This window comes from Akebia trifoliata, chromosome 16 (assembly GCF_017979445.1).
Source record: "Akebia trifoliata isolate Shusen 1 chromosome 16, ASM1797944v1, whole genome shotgun sequence".
NCBI lineage: Eukaryota > Viridiplantae > Streptophyta > Magnoliopsida > Ranunculales > Lardizabalaceae > Akebia > Akebia trifoliata.
Window position 1 is genome coordinate 13,486,161 of NC_141390.1, and position 12,807 is coordinate 13,498,967.

General features: G+C 36.8%; 1 protein-coding gene across 2 annotated transcripts in view; it reads left to right on the plus strand.

The window, feature by feature from the left end:
* The window catches only part of NOV (Histidine kinase-, DNA gyrase B-, and HSP90-like ATPase family protein), a 107,680-nt gene that overhangs the window by 90,643 nt on the left and 4,230 nt on the right, over positions 1-12,807 (plus strand). For both annotated transcript variants that reach the window (XM_086427552.1, XM_086427553.1), the window contains 4 exons: positions 4,552-6,260; positions 8,932-9,144; positions 9,553-11,820; positions 12,587-12,699. In XM_086427552.1, the coding sequence (XP_086283678.1) occupies positions 4,552-6,260; positions 8,932-9,144; positions 9,553-11,820; positions 12,587-12,699 (4,303 nt within the window). The remainder of the gene's footprint in view (positions 1-4,551; positions 6,261-8,931; positions 9,145-9,552; positions 11,821-12,586; positions 12,700-12,807) is intronic.

Sequence of the window (12,807 nt, forward strand, 5' to 3'; positions counted from 1 at the left end):
GTCTTAACGTCCATCTGAAAAAGTTCTAAGTCTAAATGTGCGACAATGGCTAAAATGAGGCGAACGGATGTGAGTCTTACTACTGGTGAGAAAGTTTCATCATAGTCAATACCCTCTATTTGGGTATATCCTTTCGCAACCAGACGGGCTTTATACTTATCAATAGTTCCATCGGCTTTTCGCTTGACTTTTAGAATCCATTTGTTTCCAACAGTCTTACGTCTCATCATAGAACTAATTTCATCTTGCATAGCAGTCATCCATTCTTTAGAAGCAAATGATGACAATGCCTCCCAGTAATTCCTAGGTTCATCATCATCAAGTAGAGCAAACATGAATGATTCCCCTTCAATCTCAAATCGACGACGGGGTATTGTTCCACGTTTACTCCTACGTAACTCAAGATCATTATCAATAACATCTAGTGGTACACTTCCACTGATTGGTACGCTCCCACTATCCTCGACGATCATCGGATCATCAGAAGGTTTAGTTACCCCACCCTCGTCGAGAATAGGTGGAGATTCCTCTTCTGATTCCGGAGTTAGTTGTATCAATTCATAGAACTCATGTGATGTCTGAGTTTTCTTTCTGCTTGGGAAATCATTCTCAATGAAATCCACATCCCGCGACTCAATCTCTACTATTCCACCATTATCTCGTTCATATATAAACACAAAGCCCTTAGAATGCTCAGAATATCTTATAAACGTGTATTTCTTAGCTCTCATGTCTAACTTCCCAACCTGATGGGAAGGAATATGAACAAAATCAGATGATCCCCATGGATGTAGATGACCCAAATCGGTTTTTCTACCTGTCCATAACTCATAAGGAGTGGATGTAACAGATTTGGAGGGTACCCTATTGAGGATGTAGGCTGCAGTTAAAAGAGCATCTCCCCATAAAGAAATAGGAAGGTTTGCTTGCGCCATCATCGATCTCACCATGTCTAAAAGGGTTCTATTCCTTCTTTCTGCTACGCTGTTTTGTTGCAGAGTAGAAGGAATTGTTAATTGCCTACGGATACCTTTTTCTTCATAGAGCCTCTTCATAGTCTCTGATAAATATTCGCGTCCTTGATCAGTTCTAAGAGTTTTAATTTTCCTCTTTAATTGATTTTCAACTTCCAACATAAATTTCTTAAAGCAATCTGATGCTTCAGATTTATGTGAAATCAAATAAACATATCTAAATTGCGAATAATCATCAATAAATGTGATGAAATAGGTCGCTCCATGGCGTGCCTTCACATTAAGTGGTCCGCAAATGTCAGAATGGACTAACTCTAAAGGAATTGATGCACGTACCGTCTTTCCAAATGGTTTCCTACTCGACTTTCCGGCTAGACAGTGTTCACAGACCGGAAGATTGACTTTAGAAAGTGAACCTAATAATCCATCCTTCATAAGTCTTTTCATCCTATCTTGCCCAATATGGCCTAATCTAGTAAGTCATTTCACAGAATCAGAAACAACATCATTGGAAATCGAATAACAACAGGGTTTAAATTACTAAAAACAATATCTAATTTAAATAAACCATTTGAATTAAAAGCGTATCCATAAACAACTGAATCCAAAGAAATGCTAACTGTTTTTATCGAAAAATGGAAATCAAAACCTAAATCTAATAGCGATGAAATTGAAAGCAAACTACGTCGAACTCCTGACACATAAAGAACATCGTGGAGCAACAATGTGCGTCCTGTACGCATCCATAGTTGGTATGTTCCCACTCCCACTACGTCTTCACTAAAACTGTTTCCCATGAAAATCTTCATGCTACCATGCGAGACTCGACGAAACTCTACGAATTCTGCTCTATCCCTTGCTATATGTTTGGTTGCTCCGGAATCTACAATCCAATCAGGATCACAAGAATCAGCAACAAGCACCTCTGTGCAAACAAAACAATGAAAGAAGGTTTTAGAGTTGGTTTTTACCTTCGGCTCAGTGCATTCACGAGCGAAGTGTCCCAGTTTCTTACAGTTGTGGCATGCCATTTTAGATTTGTCTTTCTTTCCACCACGTTTTCCTCTGCGGTGTTTGAAATTCGAGTTCTTCTTAGGCGAAATTTCATTAGTCTGAGTTCTTTTCATTGGTCTGCGCTTGGATCTAAAGTTCCCGCGCTTACCGGATTCAGCAGTGAAAACGACACTGTTAGTCCTTGCAGACTGACGTTCAACTTCTAATTCAAGATGTCGCGACAACTGAGAGAAGTTGGTGATACTCTCATTGTGCGTCATTTTAAGTTTCATCTGCTCCCAAGAATCTGGTAAAGATCTCAAAACAACAAGAATTTGCTGCTCATCTATCAGAACATTTCCAGCAGCTTTCAGATCGCGTATCATTTGAGACATTTTCCTAAGATGCTCAACCATGGTGTCATTGGGAGCCTTCTTATACGAGTCAAATTTCAGCGTCAAAGCGCGCAATCTGGTTGCTGAAGTACCCGCAAATGACAGTTTCAAAGCATCCCACATATCTTTGGCAGTCTGATAACCCTCGAATTCGCCAATAAAATCATTGTGCATGCTACTCAGCATGGTAAAGCGAGCGCATCGATCTTGTTTCTGCCAATTCAGGAATGTGCCCATGCTACGACGGTGTTGTGCAGAAGTCCCTTCTTCTGGTCTGTCCATAACTATGGTCAAATTATCCAGGACCCCTTGCTCATCTAAGAGATATTGGATCTTATGGTGCCAAATGTCATAATTATTACCATGCAGTTTTTCTCCCTTATTTAAATCCGCCACTACGTTTTTAGATGCCATTGCAAAAAAAAAAACTGTAAAAAAAAAAAAAACGTGTACAAATTGGTTAAAAAAATTATAATTTTATTTTTTGTTATATCTATCAATTATGCCACACACAAAAAAAATTGCTCAATCCCCCAAATCAGCCAATCAAGATCAATATTATGACATTAGATCGAAAAACTAAACATTGACAATTGTCATAGTTAGCAATCATCTCTTTTGATCATAATTTTGATCTCAATTGCTAAATCCGTGACGCAAAATTTTTTATTTTTTTTTAAGAGGAACCCCAAAGGTTACCACTCTAAATAGTAATAATTTAAAAAATATCTAAATTTGATCACAAAAAATAATTGTTAATATCAAGTTCTACAAACAACTATAATCAAGCAATTAAACATGGATGTATCATAGATATTCATTTGCATGGTATGTGCTACTTTATCAACAAGCAATTTTAGTTATCGTAAAGTGTAACCATACAAACTTTGAAGAGTGATGTTCATAAAAAATAATCTTAAAATTTAAATATTGCTTCAAGGCTACACCAAAGAAATAGACCAACTTAGATGAAGTTGGTGAGCATTTTTTATAACCGGTGTTGTTAAACTATACAACTTTGATACCAATGTTGATTAAAAATAGGGAGCGTACCTTTTTGTTTGCAACGGAGATCCGAACCTTGTTTCGCGTCATGTTGAGTCGATCGCCGGAGATCGGAAGTCCAAAATACCATCACGTTGACGCTACTAGAGCTGTCGATGTTTCCACTCCTTAAACCCTAGGGTCCTCTTGATAGAAACCCAGAAACCTGCAACTTAGAGAGAAGTTTCTGTTTTGGGAGAATGTTGTATTTCGTTTTTCTCTTGTTCTATCTCTTATTCACGTCCCACATCTATCTATTTATAGATAAAAATAAGAAGTAAACCCTATTAGGACTCTTAACTCCAAAAGGAGTCCTAATACGTGGATAATTAATTGTTTGGGTCCACATGGACGCCCCAGGAAATAACTAACATTATGTAATCATTATATGGTCTAATTAGGGCTAATCAATAGATTAATTTTTTCCCTTAATCTTCTTCTCTCTAAACACGAACTCTTTCTTTTATTGTGAAAACACCACAAATCTATGCAGTTCTTTATACCCTTTCTCTCCCTCTCTTGAATGATCTTGTCTTAATGGGAAAATATGATATATCCTGGATGCATTTGTAGCTAGTTTGTTTTAATAGGTTATTTTCCTGATATATTCTGTAGGTGTCACTGTTGATGATATTATAAAAAAAGTTTCTGTATATTTAGAACTTGATCATTCTATTCCCAGGGAAGGGAAATCTTCTGTGGAGAAACAATTTATGTGTTCGAGAGAGGATTGTTGCTTTTGTTTATGTACCGTATTTAGTTATGCTTCCGCTGCAATATATGTTACTATTGTCTGAAATTATTGAGTTATATGCGTTTTAACTATGTGGGAAATATCTCACACCTCGAGATTGTTCACTTAATCATGGGGATGCATGTTAGGGTATTGGTTCGTGACATGGAGTGTCATTGTTAATGGCATGCTGGCTCCTCGAAATATCTTTCTTTTATTGTGAAAACACCTGATACTGTTATATAATCAGATTAGAATTACTATTATTTAGCATTCATAAATCTATGCAGTTCTTTATACCCTTTCGCTCCCTCTCTTGTATGATCTTGTCTTAATGGGAAAATATGATATATCCCGCATGTTTCTGTAGCTAGTTTGTTTTAATAGGCTATTTTCCTGATATATTCTGCAGGTGTTACTGTTGATGATATTATAAAAAAAGTTGCTGTATATTTAGAGCTTGATCATTCTATTCCCGGGGAAGGGAAATCATCTGTAGAGAAACAATTTATGTTTTCGAGAAAGTTACGTGATTGCGAGATATGGTTGACGAAGCAATTTTCTGTCAAGGAATTTGATTCTCTTGGTTGTGGGGAGTTCTTCAAATTGTTGGAAGAAAATACTTCTTTGCTCCCAATTGAATTTCTTGAAGGTTTGATTGGATACCAAAGCCATAAGTCCCTTTTGGAGGTATCGATGTTTCGGCATCAGTTATTGATATTGCTATCACAAGCTGCTAGCAACTTGGGGGAGAAAAATACTATAACCAAACAGCACATTTCAATGCTTCTGAGGAAGCAATTCCCTTTAATCAGCTTTCAAGTGAGTGGAAGTGATTCTTTAGATCTTTCTGAAATTTTGAAGCATCACAAAAATAGTGACATTAGCAGCTGTGTTTTGTTTTCTGTAACGTTGTTCGGAAGATGCTATGTTAGGGACTCATTGGTGGAAAATCAGAACCATATGTCTGAAACCACTGGCGTGAAGGCCGACCTAGGCCAGAAATCTGGGCCTCTTGGATCTGTTTCATTCAAGGATGCAATTGAATGTTTACTCAAAGCACCGATGTTATCGGATCTACAGGCATGGTCACACTGGGACCTTATATTTGCTCCCTCACTTGGGCCTCTTGTGGAATGTTTATTGAATGAAGTTCATACCAAAGAGTTATTGTGTTTAATGACAAAAGATGGGAAGCTAATCCGGATTGATCACTTGGCGACTGTTGATGAGTTTTTGGAAGCCTCAGTTAAAGGTTCCTCATTTCAAACAGCAGTAAAGTTATTGTCTTTGTTTTCTTTGTATGGGGGAGAAAGGCATGCTCCCCTGACCCTTTTAAAAATCCATGCACGCCGAGCGATTGAAGTCATCCTAAAAAATTCAATGGATTCCATCGAAGTAAAAGCCACGTGGGATGTTGATATGCATGCAAAAGCATTGAGTGGAAAACCGCTTGATGAAAAAAACAGCAATAACCCATTTATTCTTGATTCTTTGGTTACTGTTGCAGATATGGCAAGCTATGACCATTCCAATGACCAATTGGGGATAAATAAAGCAGTTCCTCTTGCATCAAGATTTATTCTTGATTGTCTTGGTTATCTACCTCCGGAATTTCGTAGTTTTGCTGCTGATGTGTTGCTTTCAGGATTGCAGTCTTTTATAAAAGATGCTTCTTCAGCCATTTTACAAGAGTGTAGACAAATTGATCACCGTCTCATGCTTCATGACATTGGATTATCTCTTGGTATATTGGAATGGATTGCAGACTATCATGCATTCAGTTCTTCCACTGCTAATGAATTGTTTGTGTCCTTCAGGACCTCAAGTGTTAATGCTTCAAGTTTGAAGTATTCAGCCGATACTTCGGATAATCATATCTTATTTGATGATAAAGTGATATTTCCCGTTGACATCAAAGAGAAGAATGAAGTACATGTCGAAGACCAGGATGCAGCTTTTATTATTGAATCTATTAGGCGAGAGGAATTTGGTCTGGTCCCAAGTCTTACACATGAAGCAAGTAGTGTATTAAAGAAGCAGCATGCTCGCCTTGGGAGAGCCCTCCATTGTCTTTCTCAAGAATTATATTCACAAGATTCACATTTTCTTCTTGAGCTGGTGAGTATATTTAGTGAATGCATCTCTTTTTGGGGAGGCTGAACAAGTCATATTCCCACCATTCAAATCTGCTCAAACCACATCTTCTGTTAATTCAAGTGTGTTCATTTCCTTTCTTACTACAACAATCTACTTTCATTTTGGTCTTCAGAAGTTTCAGTTTGCACATTGCTTCTAAATAGGGCAGTAATCGACCTTCGTTGTGCATTTCCAAACCACCTTAGTCGATGTTCAATAGTTATCACCTATTGGAGTTACTCCTACACTTTCACAAATGCTTTAATTTCTAATTTTATCTATCTTTGTCTTACCCACTCATGCTTTCTTTTTAGAATGCGTGTATGAATTTTTCTGCATGACAGACATACTTGCAAAATAACTGCCTCTTGCTTGCTCATACTTGGTAGGGCTAGTCATAGTCACAAGAAAATGGGAAAGAAACGGGAAAAAAAATGATGAAACATAGAAGATAAAAATATATTAAAAACGTATATTTCTAATAATACATAAGACATTTATTTTAATTTATTCTATGTTTTTAATATAACACGTTCTCAAACATAATTATACATGTTACGATGCTCATCAACATATCTTTTGTTCAATATAATATACTACTTAAAATATTAAAAACCATAACATCAAGTTACTATCATCTCATATTTCTACATTTATGATTCAACAAATTCTATTATGTATCAAATCCCACATTAAAAAAAGAAAATGTTTTAGTTTAGTTTTATTTTTTATAATTTTGTTTTTTGAAAAAAAACTTGTTTAAAACGCAAAAAACACAACTTTTAAAAAAAATATGATCTTTTAGAAAGTCACGTTTTTATCATTTTTATCGTAAGATGTACAAGACGTGTTTTAAATGCATTTTTTTTCAAAAAAAAAAAACACCATTTTTGTTTACCATGGGACTAGTCAATCATAGCTCTATGATACGGATACAATTAAGACTAGCCGTATGGATTACTTATTTTCTCATGAAATGGTGTGATAACTCCTTTTTTGGGTATTTTTTGAAATCCTTAATGCTTAGAGGCTACTTATCAAATGATTTAGTTAAATCTACGAGATCTAACTCCATTTCTCGGTATTTTTCGAAGTCGATTCATTTGAGAATGGTTCTTTAAAATATAACTTTTTCTCTGAAAGAAAATACATATTTGAAAGGACTGAAATATTTTTCTTGGAAGGGATAGAGCCCCTGGAAGTTTCTCATCAAAGAGGACTCCTCACATCCTAGATCCTACTAAAATCAAATTCTATCATTCTTGCCAACCTTAATTCTAATACCTTGTTGAACCTGAGCCACCCATTTTGTATCTCAACCCATAGCCCACTCTTACAGTTTCCTAATCCTCTAACTCCCCTACCCCAACAGATCAAACTCAATTTTTCACAACTACCTTTTTTCAAGAATTATTTGCTTAATCCTAAATCTCCAACGTCACTTCCCAACTGGTTGATCCATATCTTTAGATCTTTTAACCTATGATAGAGCACTTTGCACTGGTGCCATCAATGGCTATAATTCCACAAAATCAAACCTTCTGAATTGACTGTTTATTTCTTCACCCTTTAGAGTTTCCGTGTTCATTGATGCTTCCATTTTTGTTTGTGTTTCTTGGTCTTGCCTCTCATCGATCACACTTATCTTAACTACATTCATTCTAAGTAGTCATGTTCACCCAACTCTTGGCACCATGTTTTCATGTCTTGGACAATGCTGACCTAAGCCAAGTCAAGTCTGCATTAGTTCGGTGTTAGTTGTAAAACAATTGAAAGGCCAACCCAAGGCAAATTAGTCTTGGGGCTTTCTTGACCTAGTCCTGGATATTCCTGAGTTGATGGTTTAGAGCAATACTTTTCTCTCTGTCTTGCATCGACTCACTTAGGGTTGTTTCAGATTTGCTTTAATTTTTGTGTTGGATCAGCTCAATTCAGAGACCCATTACCGTGCTCTACTCCATAAAACATAGGCAGTCGTTAAAATAGTAATGATAATCAATAGTCATTGAAAAGATGACAAATAAGGTTATAATGGTTGTCATGTTAGGAAATTGGAGTTCACAATCACACGGCATTGCTAGTTTTACATGTAAATAAATGTATTCTTAATTCTCTCATAGAGTCAGAAGCCATTAGTTTGACATATTTTAGACTTAATGTACAAGTAAAAAAGTTGAAAAATCATGAAAGGATAAAAGAAATGGTTTTTTTCATTTGTGCCAAGTGAAAATATGATCATCTTGAACTTGTATGTTTCTATATTCCTCCCATTATGCGGATGACTTACCAATAAAATGAAAAATTTTCAAATGTAACTGTTGATTGGCTTGGTGATTGGATATTTATTTTTTTGTTCATTTGATTTGGCTCGAGTATCAGTGTTTTCCATGGCATTTGTGCCATGTGCAAATGTGTTCCTTCTGATTGTCTCCGCACTGTTTATTTCGGTTGGCAATCACTTCTGTTATTGGTTGGCAAACAAAATATTTAGTATTTACTTGAGTTTCTGTTGAATTTGATTGATTAACTTTTAGTGGTGTCTTATGCTGCAGTTACTCTTGCTAACTAATTGTTATCTACCACTGTTACATTCGTAAAGATCTAATGTTTGGAGTTATTTTAATAAAGCCGACTTTCCATGTTATTGCTTCAGGTTCAGAATGCAGACGATAACATGTACCCGGAGAAAGTAGAACCCACTCTGGTTTTTATTCTTCAGACTACTGGCATCATTATTTTAAATAATGAGCAAGGGTTTTCTGGAAAAAACATCAGAGCACTTTGTGATGTTGGAAATTCGACAAAGAGAGGATCAAGTGCAGGATATATAGGTCAGAAAGGCATTGGCTTCAAATCAGTGTTTCGGGTAAGGCAAAAAGAGTTTCTGTTGGAATTGGATATGTTTCTGTCAACAATGATAACCTAGTACTTTAATTTCTGTCGGAATTGGGTGTGTGTGTGTGTGTGCATGCCGCACATTCGTCCGTGCGTGTGTGTTTGTACTGTTCTTTCTGCTGTCCATCAAAAGGGGTTTGATCTCAGTCAATTGAGGTCGCGCTTGAACTCGTATTGATCAAGATCCAATTGACCAAGGTGATTTTGACCAATACAATATTGGGTAGTATCTTTTAGCTCCCTCCAACTAACTAATAGGGTTATTTTCAATTCTAACAAGTACAACAAAAGGCATCCATTGTTTTCATATGTTAATTGCATGGTTGATTGTATTTTATTGATATTCAGTTTTCATGAAATTGGTTTGGTCCATGTCCAGGTCACAGATGCTCCGGAGATTCATTCCAATGGGTTTCATATCAAGTTTGACATAAGTGAAGGTCAGATTGGTTTTGTTTTGCCTACAATGGTCTCTCCTTGTGATATTGACTCGTTTAGGAGACTGGTGCCTAGTAAAAGTGATCAAATTGATACCACTTGTTGGAATACTTGCATTGTGCTTCCCTTCAAGTCAAATCTAAGAGGAGCAGCAGGTATAAGCACTATCACATATATGTTTTCAGATCTTCATCCATCCTTGTTACTATTTCTTCACCGCCTTCAATGTATAAAGCTTAAGAACATGCTCAATGATTCATTCATTGTCATGAGAAGACAAACTGTAGGAAATGGCATTGTCAAGGTTTCCTATGGAAAAGAGAAAATGACTTGGTTTGTAGCAACTCAGAAATTGGAGCCTAGTGTCATTCGCCCCGACGTGCAATCTACAGAGATTGCAATAGCCTTGACATTGCAGGAATCTACTAATGGAGAATATAGTCCACATCTTGACCAACAGCCCGTCTTTGCTTTTCTTCCTCTAAGAACATATGGTTTGAAGTTTATTCTTCAAGGTGATTTTGTCCTGACTTCATCTAGAGAAGAAGTTGATGGAGATAGTGCTTGGAACCAATGGTTGTTGACAGAGTTACCTGGTTTGTTTGTTAGTGCACAGAGATCCTTCTGTGACCTTCCTTGCTTTCAAGAGAGTCCAGGAAAAGCCGTGGCAGCCTATTTGAGCTTTGTTCCACTTGTGGGGGAAGTTCATGGATTTTTTTCTCATGTTCCTCGCATGATTATTTCTAAATTACGCATTTCAAGTTGTTTGCTTCTTGAAGGACAAAAAAATGAATGGGTTCCTCCATGCAAGGTTCTAAGAGGTTGGAACGATCATTCTCGTGTTCTTTTACCTGAGAGCTTACTTCATGAGCATCTTGGACTTGGTTACTTGGATAAGAACATCATTCTTTCTGATCCTTTAGCAAAGGCTTTGGGTGTACAAGACTATGGACCCAAGATTCTAATTGAAATTATGTCATCCATATCTCAAACAAATAATGATATCAAACTCGTGGGTCTAGATTGGTTATCGTCTTGTCTTAATGCTCTTTATATGATGTTTGTCCATTCTTCTGCGAAAAACTCTCTAAATGCCGGGGAAGAATCAGATCTCAATAAGATCCTTAGAAAAATACCATTCATCCCGCTTTCGGATGGTACCTATGGCTCCGTGGACGAAGGTACAATTTGGTTACCTTGTGATGCCTTAAACAATGGGTTTGAAGGTGAACATGGTCCTGAAGCTTTTCCACGTTTATATGCAAAACTTCGGACTGTGAGTCCTGCCTTCCTCCATGCAGCTTCTATAACTACCTACAGCATGGAAGAAAAATCAGTAGACAATCTTGTAAGGATGCTACATAAAATTGGTGTCGAACGCTTCACTGCACATGAAATTATTAAAGTGCACATCTTACCTTCCATATCTGATGGTAGAATTACAAATAGGGACAAGAATTTGATGGCTGAATACCTATCATTTGTAATGCTCCACCTTCAATCTAGTTGCCCTAGCTGTCGTATTGAAAGGGAGTGCATAATCTCAGAGTTGCAAAACAAAGCTTTCATTTTGACAAATCATGGATATAAAAGGCTTGTTGAGGTATCAATTCACTTCAGTAGAGATTTTGGGAATCCTGTTGATGTGCATAAGTTGATCGATGCTGTGGATTCTGAATGGCATGAAGTTGATATCATCTATTTGACACATCCAAGTACCAAAACATTATCATGTGGATTGATGAAGTGGAGGGAGTTTCTTCAGGAGCTAGGTATTACCGATTTCGTGCAAGTAGTTCAAGCTGACAAGAAGATGATTGATGCATCCAATACTGTTCTGAAGACTATTATTTCTGATGGGGGCCTTATCCCCTCTATTTCAATCATCAAAGATTGGGAATCTCCTGAGTTGGTTCGTATGTTGTCTGTTTTATCCTCACAGAATAACCAAGAAAAGTGTAAATATCTCTTGGAAGTTCTCGATAAAATGTGGGATGATTGTTTTAGTGCCAAAGTCACTGGATGCTGCATTTCTAAATCCATCCAAGATAGCAAACCTTTAAAGTCTTCATTCATAAATAGCATTCATGATGTTCAGTGGGTAGCATCTAGTATTGATCAAATGCTTCATTATCCTAAAGATCTATTCTATGATTGTGAGGCAGTGAGGTCTATCCTTGGAGCTTTTGCTCCATATGCTGTTCCACAGGTCAGTTTGTTCCTCAAGATTTTCTTTTATGAGATATATGCACATATCATGATCTCCCTGTTTAAAAATGTGACACAGCTTGAAAATGTTTGACCCTAGGTTAGTAATTGGTAATCTCATTTCAGTTAACTGTAGAATTCTTTTTTGCTTTATTAATAAATTTATAACAAGAAATCTCCCTATATCCCAATTATGGTTCCATGCGTCATCTGGTTTCAGAGTGTCTACCTTGATGTCTCGCTCACCAAAGTGATCGGACCAAGACATTAGTGGTGCATCTTGTAATGTCTTGCTGACATTAGAGGTTTGTCTCATAATGTTTCATGTGGTCCCACAAGCATATACTCCATGTCTTTTCTGTTGATGGTAACTTCTACACTGGGTGTGATGATGACCTCATGCCTGATGCCTAGGCCGGAGTTCTTCCTCTTTCTTAAGGTTGTTATGCTGTTTGACATGGAGATTTGGCTCAATATTCACTGTTGACACTCCCCCCCCCCCCTCCATGCACACACACACACACATCCCACATCCCACTATAGAAAATAAATAATAATAATAATTATTATTCAGGCCATAGGACACAACTATATAAGTCATTTATTATTCTCTATGTTTTCCAAATTAGTTTCACTTTTTAAAATATAAATTTGTAAAGCATTTAGGTGCAGCTGAGCCATATGTGGTTCTTGTACTGCTGGAATGAGAGGCTCTGAATTACAGACTTTTGATACCTTATTGTCCTAAACTTTTATCTTTGAATCAGGTGAGGAGCATAAAACTTTTAAATGACATTGGATTTAAGAGTCATGTTACCCTTGACGACGCTCTGGAAATTATTCAAGTCTGGAGAATATCCAAGTCGCCTTTCAAGGCCAGGTATTACTGTTTCTTGTTGTACTTCATATGTATTGTTTCAAAGCTGAATATAATTCTAGGTTCCCTTTTTCCGGTAGCTTGCTATAAGTATTCTTACAGAGGGGGATC